Source organism: Bolinopsis microptera, chromosome 8 (assembly GCF_026151205.1).
Source record: "Bolinopsis microptera isolate Bmic1 chromosome 8, MBARI_Bmic_1.0, whole genome shotgun sequence".
NCBI classification, from domain to species: Eukaryota; Metazoa; Ctenophora; class Tentaculata; order Lobata; family Bolinopsidae; genus Bolinopsis; species Bolinopsis microptera.
The window spans coordinates 17,893,570-17,907,044 of NC_087079.1; the positions used below are offsets into that span (position 1 = coordinate 17,893,570).

The 13,475-nt window shown below is 39.8% G+C and overlaps 2 protein-coding genes across 3 annotated transcripts in view; both read right to left on the reverse strand.

Moving 5' to 3' along the window:
• The window catches only part of LOC134820033 (uncharacterized), a 40,143-nt gene extending 28,685 nt beyond the window's left edge, over nucleotides 1-11,458 (reverse strand). The window contains exons 1-7 of the mRNA XM_063830212.1: nucleotides 11,409-11,458; nucleotides 9,061-9,176; nucleotides 4,933-5,042; nucleotides 3,876-4,013; nucleotides 3,627-3,716; nucleotides 3,253-3,345; nucleotides 3,029-3,046 (exon numbers count right to left, since the gene is read on the reverse strand). Of these exons, the coding sequence (XP_063686282.1) occupies nucleotides 3,029-3,046; nucleotides 3,253-3,345; nucleotides 3,627-3,716; nucleotides 3,876-4,013; nucleotides 4,933-5,042; nucleotides 9,061-9,160 (549 nt within the window). The 5' untranslated portion in view covers nucleotides 9,161-9,176; nucleotides 11,409-11,458. The remainder of the gene's footprint in view (nucleotides 1-3,028; nucleotides 3,047-3,252; nucleotides 3,346-3,626; nucleotides 3,717-3,875; nucleotides 4,014-4,932; nucleotides 5,043-9,060; nucleotides 9,177-11,408) is intronic.
• Nucleotides 1-13,475, reverse strand: part of LOC134820034 (galactose-1-phosphate uridylyltransferase-like) — an 80,893-nt gene that overhangs the window by 16,623 nt on the left and 50,795 nt on the right. The window lies entirely within an intron of this gene.

A 13,475-nucleotide genomic window follows, 5' to 3' on the forward strand; every position in this document is an offset into this window, starting at 1 on the left:
GTTTTTAGCGGAACAAAGGCATATATATTTTGGAGATCTAAATGATAGAATTTTTAAAAACTTTCCAGATAGTTACATGGCTACAGGAGGAGGAGGAGAAGGAGGAGTACTGAGGAGGAGGACTGAGGAAGACTGAGGAGGAGGAGGAGGTATTGGAGGAGGTGGACTCAGAAGGAGGAGGAGGAGGACTGAAGAGGAGGAGGAAGTGGAGGATGTGGAGGAGGTAGATGACTCAGGAGGAGGAGGAATCAGGAGGACTCAGATGGAGGAAGACTCAGGAGGAGATGGACTCGGGAGGACTCAGGAGGAGGAGGAGGATGAGAACACAGGATGAGGAGGATGAGGATGAGGATGAGGAGGAAGAGGACTCAAGGGGACTCAGGAGTAGGAGGACTGAGAAGGATGAGGAAGACTGAGGAGGAGGACTGAGGAGGACTGAGGAGGAGGAAGAGGAGTATTACTTAGAAGGACTGAGGAGGAGGAGGAGGAAGAGGAGTAGGACTGAGGAGGACTGAGGAGGAGGAGGAGAAAGATGAGTAGGACTGAGGAAGAGGAGTAGGACTGAGGAGGACTGAGGAGAAGGAGGAAGAGGGGATGAGGGAGAGGAGGGAGAGGAGGGAGAGGAGGATGAGGAGGAGGAGGAGGAGGAGGAGGACTGATGAAGAGGAGGAGGAGGAGAAGAAGGAGGAGGACTGGAAGAGGAGGACTGAGGAGGGGAAGGAGGAGGAAGGGGAGGACTGATGAGGAGGAGGAGGAGGATGAGGAGGATGAGGAAGACTGAGGAGGGGGAAGAGGAGGAGAAGAAGGACTGAGGAGGAGGAGGAGGAGGAGAAGGATGACTGAGGAGGACTGAGGAGGAGGAGGAAGAGGAGGAAGAGGAGGAGGACTGACGAGGAGTAGGAGGAGGAGGAGGAAAAGGAGAAGGAGGAGGAGGAGGACTGAGGAGGAGGAGGAGGATGATGACTGAGGAGGAGGAAGACTGAGGAGGAGGAGGAAGAGGAGGAGGAGGAGGAGGGGCATGAGGGAGAGGAGGATGAGAAGGAGAAGGAGGAGGAGGAGGAAGAAGAGGAGGAGGAAGAGGAGGAAGAGGAGGAGGAAGCATCTAAATGTTATTTCCATTTTTTCACAACATTTTTTCACAACATTTTTGTTTATCAGTAGGATCTCAAGATAATTGACTTTCGTCAAATATTGTACCAATTTGAGATATTTTCTTGTGTTTGAAGTCATATCTCAAGTTTGGCACATAGAAATTCGCCCAAACTTGCTCAGATTATCCGTCCTATAGCCATACAACTATCTGGAAAGTTTAAGGAAAATTTATCAGTAGGATCTCAAGATAATTGACTTTTGTCAAATATTGTACCAATTTGAGATATTTTCTTGTGTTTGAACTCATATCTCAGGTTTGGCACATAGAAATTCCCCCAAACTTGCTCAGATTATCCGTCCTATAGCCATACAACTATCTGGAAAGTTTAAAGAAAATTTATCAGTAGGATCTCAAGATAATTGACTTTCGTCAAATATTGTACCAATTTGAGATATTTTCTTGTGTTTGATCTCATATCTCAGGTTTGGCACATAGAAATTCGCCCAAACTTGCTCAGATTATCCGTCCTATAGCCATACAACTATCTGGAAAGTTTAAAGAAAATTTATCAGTAGGATCTCAAGATAATTGACTTTCGTCAAATATTGTACCAATTTGAGATATTTTCTTGTGTTTGAAGTCATATCTCAAGTTTGGCACATAGAAATTCGCCCAAACTTGCTCAGATTATCCGTCCTATAGCCATACAACTATCTGGAAAGTTTAAAGAAAATTTTTCAGTAGGATCTCAAGATAATTGACTTTTGTCAAATATTGTACCAATTTGAGATATTTTCTTGTGTTTGAACTCATATCTCAGGTTTGGCACATAGAAATTCCCCCAAACTTGCTCAGATTATCCGTCCTATAGCCATACAACTATCTGGAAAGTTTAAAGAAAATTTATCAGTAGGATCTCAAGATAATTGACTTTCGTCAAATATTGTACCAATTTGAGATATTTTCTTGTGTTTGAAGTCATATCTCAAGTTTGACACATAGAAATTCGCCCAAACTTGCTCAGATTATCCGTCTCATAACCATACAACTATCTGGAAAGTTTAAAGAAAATTTATCAGTAGGATCTCAAGATAATTGACTTTCGTCAAATATTGTACCAATTTGAGATATTTTCTTGTGTTTGAAGTCATATCTCAAGTTTGACACATAGAAATTCGCCCAAACTTGCTCAGATTATCCGTCTCAGAACCATACAACTATCTGGAAAGTTTAAAGAAAATTTATCAGTAGGATCTCAAGATAATTGACTTTCGTCAAATATTGTACCATGGTACAGTTTGGTACAGAAAGTCCAACTCAGCTGCTTTTACTACAGCTACTAAACTTCTAGAAGCTGCTTTTACTGACCTAAAATGATGTCGTACCTCCAAAAGTCAAGACGTGAACGGTGAACTAAATCAATTTAAATCACGAGAAAGCGCTGTTTAAAACTCTGATGAGAACACAAGTTCATAGCTGGTAACAAATCGAGATAAACTTACGAAGAAGACTTACACGGTTTTCATACTTATCATCAAGCTAACAACTGAGAACAGCAAGCAAAACAAAGCAATGAAGTAGGAAGTTAAAGCAATGTTCATGTTGTGCATAAGGGGTGTGGAACTTTAGGTTAAATTTGTTTAATGATTCATGTAGACTGTAAAGTTAATTTACACAGCAATTAATGAGTTTTAAAACCACACATAAACTAAATTGAGGCTTTACAAGCAGTTTTAGCTGGAAATGTGCTGCAGACAACAGAGTATAGCAACACAGGTACTGTAGTAGTACACAGGTACTGACCTACTGTAGTATACTCTAACTTAACACAATGTTACATGTTGTCTACCTGTCTACTTAGTACAATACACATAACACAATGCTACACATTACACATTAGTACATCACATTAGTACAACATGGAAGACTACATACCACTTTCTCATTTGCTACCTTCAGAAATAAAGAAGTTTTAAAGTTAAACACGGCTTTAAAAACTGAAGAGTATTTCTCAGGACAGACTTAAGAACAAAAATTTAAAAGATTGTCATATTATTAACTATTTTAATGAATCAAGTAAAAGACTAAAGTAGTAACAAATAAAGTAAAACTCACTACTTTTATATAGTAACTATAGCAACAAATAAAGTAAAACTCACTACTTTGGCAAGACTGTCTCTGTAAGAGTGAACGTAGCTAGCTAGATGTTTTAATCTCTTAATCTCCTTCTCAAACTTATCCAATTCTTGCAGCTGCGGAGAAATTTTAAACATTGGATAATAAATTCTATACCTGGTGTTATTCTAATACTCACAGCGTGTACTTCTAATATTCAACCAAAATCAAGAATAACGATACATTTTCTAATGCTACGGTACAGAAATTGGTCATTTTACCTTATTAAAGTTAAAATGAGGAAAAATGCGGAGTTGTTAGGTCCCAATGTACGACAAAAGGGGATGAAGCATGATTTTTGGCAGGATACCCATGGTGGCTAGAATAGGGTTGAAAAATAACAACAAATTGTTCTAACCTCGGTAGCGTATGTGTGTAGTTTCTTCTGGGCTGCTTTGTTGCTCTTATCGTAGTGTGAAGCTAACTGTCGTGACGACACCAGGAACACCTGGGTTAATAGATAGTAGAGCTAGGTTAGTTGTGGTCAACATGTTAGCTCATGTAGAGGAGCAGGATTAAGAGATCATAATTAATATTAACATTCCCAACTTTGAACTGAGAGAGCCCCCCCCCCCCCCATACTAGATAAGCTAATAGTTATTTGTACCTCGTTAAGGCCCTGTGGAGGTTGGTCTGAGTGGAGAGTATCTCTGAGTTTCCTCCACTCTCCTGCCATCTCCTCAACACAGTGCTCCTGAGCTTCTTCTAGTTCCCCCATCATAACACGTGATCTCTCCTGTAACTCCTGAGTGACACGTGTTAGTTAAATTCCTGGCACGTGTTAGTTAAATTCCTGGCACGTGTTAGTTAACTTCTCTGACACGTGTTAGTTAACTTCTCTGACACGTGCTAGTTAACTTATCTGACACGTGTTAGTTAACTTCTCTGACACGTGTTAGTTAACTTCTCTTGCACGTGTTGGTTAACTTCTCTGACACGTGTTAGTTAACTTCTCTGGCACGTGTTAGTTAACTTCTCTGACACGTGTTAGTTAACTTCTCTGGCACGTGTTAGTTAACTTCTCTGGCACGTGTTAGTTAACTTATCTGGCACGTGTTAGTTAACTTCTCTGGCACGTGTTAGTTAACTTCTCTGGCACGTGTTAGTTAACTTCTCTGACACGTGTTGGTTAACTTCTCTGACACGTGTTGGTTAACTTATCTGGCACGTGTTAGTTAACTTCTCTGACACGTGTTGGTTAACTTATCTGGCACGTGTTAGTTAACTTCTCTGGCACGTGTTGGTTAACTTCTCTGGCACGTGTTAGTTACCTTCTCTGACACGTGTTAGTTAACTTCTTTGGCACGTGTTAGTTAACTTCTTTGGCACGTGTTAGTTAACTTCTCTGACACGTGTTAGTTAACTTCTCTGGCACGTGTTAGTTAACTTATCTGGCACGTGTTATTTAACTTCTCTGGCACGTGTTAGTTAACTTCTCTGACACGTGTTAGTTAACTTCTCTGACACGTGCTATTTCTTTTGGAATAAGGCCAAAATACGGAGCAAATATTAATAAATTATCTTATTTGGTACCCTCTCATCACGACACGACCCGTTCGTGCAATTCTTCTTATTCAACTTATGGAAATCTTCCGACTTAATTTGTGAAATGATCGTTTAAAATGTTATTATTAACTATATTAATTATATTAAAATTAACTAACCAGAAAGTGAGCTGCCCGCTGTCTGGCAGTGTGTTTACCCAGGAGAACACTCTTCAGTACAGACAAGTACACTAACACTACTCTCTCATCAGGGATACTGGTAGCTACATCTGAAATTGTAGTGTTTATCAGTGTGTTTATTAGTGTGTTTATAAGTGTGTTTATCAGTGTGTTTATTAGTGTGTTTATTAGTGTGTTTATTAGTGTGTTTAGTAGTGTGTTTATTAGTGTGTTTATTAGTGTGTTTAGTAGTGTGTTTATTAGTGTGTTTAGTAGTGTGTTTAGTAGTGTGTTTAGTAGTGTGTTTATTAGTGTGTTTATCAGTGTGTTTAGTAGTGTGTTTATTAGTGTGTTTAGTAGTGTGTTTAGTAGTGTGTTTATCAGTGTGTTTATTAGTGTGTTTATTAGTGTGTTTATATTAGTGTGTTTATTAGTGTGTTTAGTTAATAAAGGGTCGGTTAGAGTTGGGATAACTTGTAGTATTACTTGAGAAGGCATGTGTATGTGTAGTATTACCATAGTATCTATTCGATAGTATAGAGTATTTTAATTGATATCTTGTCAGACCTCACTTCAACTCACATGCGCACACCATATCACACAATATACCCTCAAACTACACTATAAAACTATCAGGTAGTAACTAGTAACTAGTAACTAGGTAACTAGTAACTGTTAACACTAGGTGTGTTTGCTGGGCTGGTGGTCTGTATCCAAACAATGCAGCTCTGTTGGCTCATGTAGTGCAACAGCTCTACTATATTGGCTCTATTTTGCCGCCTCTATTCAAACTATTGGTGATGTGATTACTTGAAAACAATAGCTCAAACAGTGTGTTTATTGCTCACTACTACTACACGTATTATATAGCAGGTTCTATCATCTGACTGTGTCATATTCTACACAAAACACTATTGAGAGGGGTATAATTAATACACACAGAGTTTGTAATACTGTTTATTGTATACAATTGGCAGGGTTACAATACTATAGACAGGTGTGTGTGTTGTTAGAGACAACCCGACTAAATAAGAGAAGTTTATTAGTTTGTAGAATTCATTATTTAGTTGTTAGTTTCCAGAATATACGTAGGTAACAGCGGGAGGCAACCAATATCCAATATGACAATTAGTCAATTAGAAGCTCACAACCATGTTAGTGTGCAACTGTAACACACTACTACTACTAATACTAACACACTACTACTATAACACAGTGTGTTTCTATGTGGCACAATATGGCACTTATCTGTTAAATCTTAACATTCTTACTTTAGAAGGTTGGTTGTAATTACAACATGACGTTATAAATAACATTACTACCAGGTATTCAAGTTTTTAAGTATCTGACTTTATCCTGTAGCTCTTGTCTCGGTAAAAATAAGTAATATCGTATAATTGAAGTAGAGTAAGTGTTGTTAGTATATAGTAAGTGTTGTTAGTATATAGTAAGTGCTGTTAGTACAGTAACACTACATAAACACTACAGAGAGTACTAGAGTAGTTGAGGTAGTGTTTTAGTAACCTCACTACTAGAAAAATTCCCAAAATTTCAACAAAAATCCTCGGTCAAATCCTCGGTAAAATCGTCAAATTTCGCCGAGGCCGAGGAATTTCGAATCTATTTTTGACCGAGGCCGAGGCGAACCGAGGAATTGTCCTCCTGACCGAGGCCGAGGAAAAATCGCCATTCCTCGGTAAAACCGAGGCCGAGGACTCGGTCGACCCTTGACTACCCACCTGGTGTACAATAGTGAACCCTCCTAACATTGCTTAATTAAGTTATGTGACGTTATTATAACTAGATGTTATGTGACGTTATAACTAGATGAGTATTAATTAATATCACCACATAACTCGTTCACGCAGGCACACTATAATGATCAAAATATGTCAAGTTTAGTGGTAGGTATTAGTTTAAACCTTACAATATCTTGTTAATCATGCACTCTAATACAGTATAACTACTTTACAGCACTCTAATACAGTATAACTACTTTACAGCACTCTAATACAGTATAACTACTTTACAGCACTCTAATACAGTATAACTACTTTACAGCACTCTAATACAGTATAACTACTTTACAGCACTCTAATACAGTATAACTACTTTACAGCACTCTAATACAGTATAACTACTTTACAGCACTCTAATACAGTATAACTACTTTACAGCACTCTAATACAGTATAACTACTTTACAGCACTCTAATACAGTATAACTACTGAACAGCACTCTAATACAGTATAACTACTTTACAGCACTCTAATACAGTATAACTACTTTACAGCACTCTAATACAGTATAACTACTGAACAGCACTCTAATACAGTATAACTACTTTACAGCACTCTAATACAGTATAACTACTTTACAGCACTCTAATACAGTATAACTACTTTACAGCACTCTAATACAGTATAACTACTTTACAGCACTCTAATACAGTATAACTACTTTACAGCACTCTAATACAGTATAACTACTTTACAGCACTCTAATACAGTATAACTACTTTACAGCACTCTAATACAGTATAACTACTTTACAGCACTCTAATACAGTATAACTACTGAACAGCACTCTAATACAGTATAACTACTTTACAGCACTCTAATACAGTATAACTACTTTACAGCACTCTAATACAGTATAACTACTTTACAGCACTCTAATACAGTATAACTACTTTACAGCACTCTAATACAGTATAACTACTTTACAGCACTCTAATACAGTATAACTACTTTACAGCACTCTAATACAGTATAACTACTTTACAGCACTCTAATACAGTATAACTACTTTACAGCACTCTAATACAGTATAACTACTTTACAGCACTCTAATACAGTATAACTACTTTACAGCACTCTAATACAGTATAACTACTTTACAGCACTCTAATACAGTATAACTACTTTACAGCACTCTAATACAGTATAACTACTGAACAGCACTCTAATACAGTATAACTACTTTACAGCACTCTAATACAGTATAACTACTTTACAGCACTCTAATACAGTATAACTACTTTACAGCACTCTAATACAGTATAACTACTTTACAGCACTCTAATACAGTATAACTACTTTACAGCACTCTAATACAGTATAACTACTTTACAGCACTCTAATACAGTATAACTACTTTACAGCACTCTAATACAGTATAACTACTTTACAGCACTCTAATACAGTATAACATGATGCTAATCCCAGGGGACCTGGTCCTAATTAAAACTAATGTTACACGAGTGAAGTAAGGAGGCTAAGTGAGTTAGAACCTTGTTACAGGGTGTAGTGAGCTGCTGTAGAGAGGGTTCACTTTAGTATCCGGGGTGTAGTGTTACAACTTGGTACAGTTCCAGTATTTACTGTAAACTCAAAACATTGTAGTATATAATAAATAGTGTTGTCAGAGGTACAGAGAAAAGCTGTGTTGGCTACTGCTAGATCAAAGAATCGAGTCAGTTCTGAGTAATAGTCTGTCGGTTATTTGCGCATGATAAGTTTAAGTCTTATCCGGCAGCTGATACTTCGAAATTTTATGTTTAACTAGTATTATACATTATTTTTAGTAAACAACGTTAGTAGTTACCCTGCCCTCGTTCCCAAGGTAAAAATCTCCCGGCCCCCAGGTAACCAGGGTAACCAAGGTAACCAAGGTAGCCAGGGTAACCAGGGTAAGCAAGGTAAGCAAGGTAAGCAAGGTAAGCAAGGTAACCAAGGTAACCAAGGTAACCAGGGTAACCTATGTAACCAAGGTAACCTATGTAACCAGGGTAACCTATGTAACCAAGGTAACCTAGGTAACCTATGTAAGCAAGGTAACCAAGGTAACCAAGGTAAGCAAGGTAACCAGGGTAACCTATGTAACCAAGGTAACCAGGATAAGCAAGGTAACCTATGTAACCAAGGTAACCAGGGTAACCAAGGTAACCAAGGTAACCTAGGTAAGCAAGGTAACCAAGGTAACCAAGGTAACCAGGGTAACCAGGGTAACCTATGTAACCAGGGTAACCTATGTAACCTATGTAACCAAGGTAACCAAGGTAACCAGGGCCGGGTAACCAAGGTAACCAAGGTAACCAGGGTAACCAAGGTAACCTATGTAACGTACCGTGCGGCATGAGAAGAGGTTCCACAGAGAAGCAGCTTTTAGCCACGTTAAGAGCATGCTGTACTCTCTCTACTGGCGACATCTTACTTACACTAGCCATCACTACTTTGTCAGGCCTGGAAGAGGAACATGGAGTTAGAATTAACAGAAATGTTAACTTTGTGTAATATTGGGGGGGGGGGGGGGGGGGGGGTGTCATGTCCGTCTATGTCCGTCTATGTCCTGTCCTTTTTGGATTCTATGAGACAACGGACGTGTTTTTTGGGACATTGGCGGACACGGACGGACATTGGCGGACTCGGACGGACATTGGCGGACCCGGACGGACATTGGCGGACTTGGATGGACATTGGTGGACATTAGCAGACATTGGTGGACATTAGCGGACAAACATTTTGAGGACTGAAGAGTACTGAAGAGTACTGGAGAGTACTGAGGAGGATGGCTGAGAAGGATGGCTGAGGAGGATGGCTGAGGAGGATGACTGAGGAGGATGACTGAGGAGGATGACTGAGAGGGAGGAGAAGGATCAGGAAGACCCAGGAGGAGGAGGAGGAGGAGGACCCAGAAGGAGGACCTAGGAGGAGGAGGAGGAGAACTGAGGAGGATGACTGAGGAGGAGGAGGACTCAGGAGGAGGACTGAGGAGGACTGAGAAGGAGGATGGCTGAGGAGGATGGCTGGGGAGGATGGCTGAGGAGGATGACTGAGGAGGATGACTGAGAGGGAGGAGGAGGAGGACTCAGGAGGAGGACTCAGAAGGAAGAGGAGGAGGACTCAGGAGGAGGACTCAGGAGGAGGACTTAGGAGAAATGAGAAGGAGGACTGAGGAGAACTGAGGAGGAGGAGGAGGAGGACTGAATAGGAGGAGGAGAAGGAGGGGGACTGGGAGAGGACTGGGGAGGAGGAGGACTGATGAGAAGGATGAGGAGGAGGACCCAGGAGGAGGAGGACTGAGGACCGAGGAGGAAGAGGAGGAGGATGAAGAGGATGAGGAGGACCCAGGAGGAGGAGGACTGAGGAGGACTGAGGAGGACTGAGGAGGATGGCTGAGGAGCATGACTGAGAGGGAAGAGGAGGAGGAGGAGGAGGACTGAGGAGGACTGAGAAGGAGGAGGAGGAGGAGGAGGACTGAATAGGAGGAGGAGGAGGGGGACTGGGGGAGGACTGAGGAGGAGGATGGAGGACTGAGGAGAAGGATGAGGAGGAGGACTGAGGAGGACTGAGGACTGAGGAGGAAGAGGAGGAGGATGAAGAGGAGGAGGAGGACCCAGGAGGAGGACCCAGGAGGAGGACTCAGGAGGAGGAGGAGGACTGGGGAGGAGGAGGACTGTTGAGGACTGATGAGGAGGACTGAGGACGAGGAGGAGGAGGAGGAGGACTGAGGAGGGGAGGAGGAAGAGGACTGAGGAAGATCAGGAAGACCCAGGGGGAGGAGGAGGAAGAGTAGGAGGAGGAAGCATCTAAATGTTATTTCCGTTTTTGTCCATTTTTGTCCGTTTTTGTCCGCTCTATTTTTTGTCCGTTTTGAAAATATAGGGTACCGAACGGACAAAAAACATTATCCCCCCTATAACAGCAAAAATTGAACATTTTATTTAGCAATTTAGGTGTCCATTAATGTCCGCCTATGTCCGCCTATGTCCGCCTATGTCCGCCTATGTCCGCCTATGTCCGCCTATGTCCTGTCCTTTTTGGATTCTATGAGACAAGCGGACATAGACGGACGTGACACCCCCCCCCCCCCACAATATTAAATATTATAGTCCTATTTAGTCTTTGATTTTATAAATATACACCACCCCAGTGGAACAGGTAAGTAACAGGTAAGTAACAGGTAAGTAACAGGTAAGTAACAGGTAAGTAACAGGTAAGTAACAGGTAAGTAACAGGTAAGTAACAGGTAAGTAACAGGTAAGTAACAGGTAAGTAACAGGTAAGTAACAGGTAAGTAACAGGTAAGTAACAGGTAAGTAACAGGTAAGTAACAGGTAAGTAACAGGTAAGTAACAGGTAAGTAACAGGTAAGTAACAGGTAAGTAACAGGTAAGTAACAGGTAAGTAACAGGTAAGTAACAGGTAAGTAACAGGTAAGTAACAGGTAAGTAACAGGTAAGTAACAGGTAAGTAACAGGTAAGTAACAGGTAAGTAACAGGTAAGTAACAGGTAAGTAACAGGTAAGTAACAGGTAAGTAACAGGTAAGTAACAGGTAAGTAACAGGTAAGTAACAGGTAAGTAACAGGTAAGTAACAGGTAAGTAACAGGTAAGTAACAGGTAAGTAACAGATAAGTAACAGGTAAGTAACAGGTAAGTAACAGGTAAGTAACAGGTAAGTAAAGAGTGTACCTGTAAGCGTGAAGGAGTCTGCAGAGAAGTATGCCATTATTCCAGCTAGTAGAGAAGTTGAACTGCTCGGTAGTTCCCAGAGTTTCTTGTAGCCAGCTTCTTAACTGCTGCTGTAATGTACTTCCTGGGGAGGCAGTGAGCTGTTATCTTGTGAGATTATAATAACTTGTTACTACTGAGCCATTGTATGAGATAACAATCTCTTATCTAGTGAGATAGCAATCTCTTATCTAGCGAGATACAGCGAGCTCCTCTAGTAAATTGTGGCACTGGTGCAAAGAGGATATATTAAACAAGTTGTAAATCCCTCATATTATTATACTACTGTTGTATCCAGGTGGTCCTTTCTCAGAAGTCAATATTCAATATCCTATAACCTCGTTATGTTCAGCAGTATATTGAATAGACTGTAATGTAAACCATATGTTAACCAGCGTACTTGTAGGTAACTTGTGTGCAGTGTGTTGAACATCATTACTCTCAATATACAGATAGAGAGGAGAGTGTGCTATAGTAGTTTACAGACACTAGACACTGACGGGTGTCAGTGCGTGGTGAGTAGTATTAATGATAGCCAACTAGTGGTATTATTATGGAGGTCTACCAAAACACTAATAAACCACTTAGAGTCATGATTAGCCCATACACTCTCACTTCAGTCGTGTTTATATTATATTGGTGTTTACAGGTTGAAATAAACATCATGATTAATGATCGACTCAATAATAAGATGTAGCCTGAGTGTCTGTAAATGTGCGGACTATTGACAGTTTAAACTAGTCGTGTAGTGGGTTAGTTCATTTAAAAAATTTTTTTTTCAATTTAATTTTGTCAGAATAATAATAATAATTTGTTCATTATTCATTAATTATAATCATAACTCTTTATTAATTGTGATTTTAATAATGATCGGATAATTAATAGTATAGTTAGGATCAATATGGTGCTAAAAGGTATCATCTAAAAGGGGCAAATGAGAGGGAGAGAGCTTCTTTCTTTCTCAATAATTGAATCATTTATTCTGAACAAGTGCACAATATACTCATGATATCATATCATTATAATGGTACATTGAATCTCATAATCAGGGAGAATTACGATAGTGGGAATTGTTAACATGTAAAATCTGTGATACACCACAAACAGTGTTCAATTGTTCTTATATCCTTTATATTCATGCATACCTCTTCAATTAAACTCATTTTCCTTTCCCACCTACAGTATTATCTTATTATCACGGATACTTTAGTTAAATTTAGTACTCTCTTACTATAAATACTTTAATATATATCGTAAATAATTTAAGTAATGATTGTATTACAATATATATATATTGTATATATAACTGGTATATATACCAGTTATTGTATTATTGGTTCAGGTACCACAGCTCGTTAAAAGTAGATGCTTTAAAACAACCTATGGAAAATGTTTCCATTCAAAAAGGTAAAATTCTTAAAATTGCCGTTCATATCGATCCCTGGAAGCAAGTTATTTTAATATAAACTGTAATGGAAAAGGTTAGTTTAGTTAAGATTCAGTAACTCGGTAACACTTACCTAGAACTCTACAGGGAGAATCAGATGGTTGCAGGCGTTGGTGTTGGGTCTCCATTACTATACCAGGTATCTGAAATATTACTCCTTCATAAACAGCAAAAAACGTTTTGTAACTTATTAACTGTATTATATAAAAAACAAAACCAATATTTGGAGAGTGACGGGGTTGTATTGAACAGAGCTATGGAGGCGAGTTTTTGGTGGTTTGACGAGGGAGGTTCAAAGAGAGGGAGCAGGTTCAAACTAAACACGATTGTTGAACAGGAGTTCTGGATGTAGGATACACAGAGTTGGATGCTAGGATACACAGGTTCTGGATGCTAGGATACACAGAGTTCTGGATGCTAGGATACACAGAGATCGGATGCTAGGATACACAGAGTCTCTGGATGCTAGGATACACCAGAGTTCTGGATGCTAGGATACCAGGTTCTGGATGCTAGGATCAACAGAGTTCTGGGGATGCTTGGATACACAGAGTTCTGGATTGCTAGGATACACAGAGTTC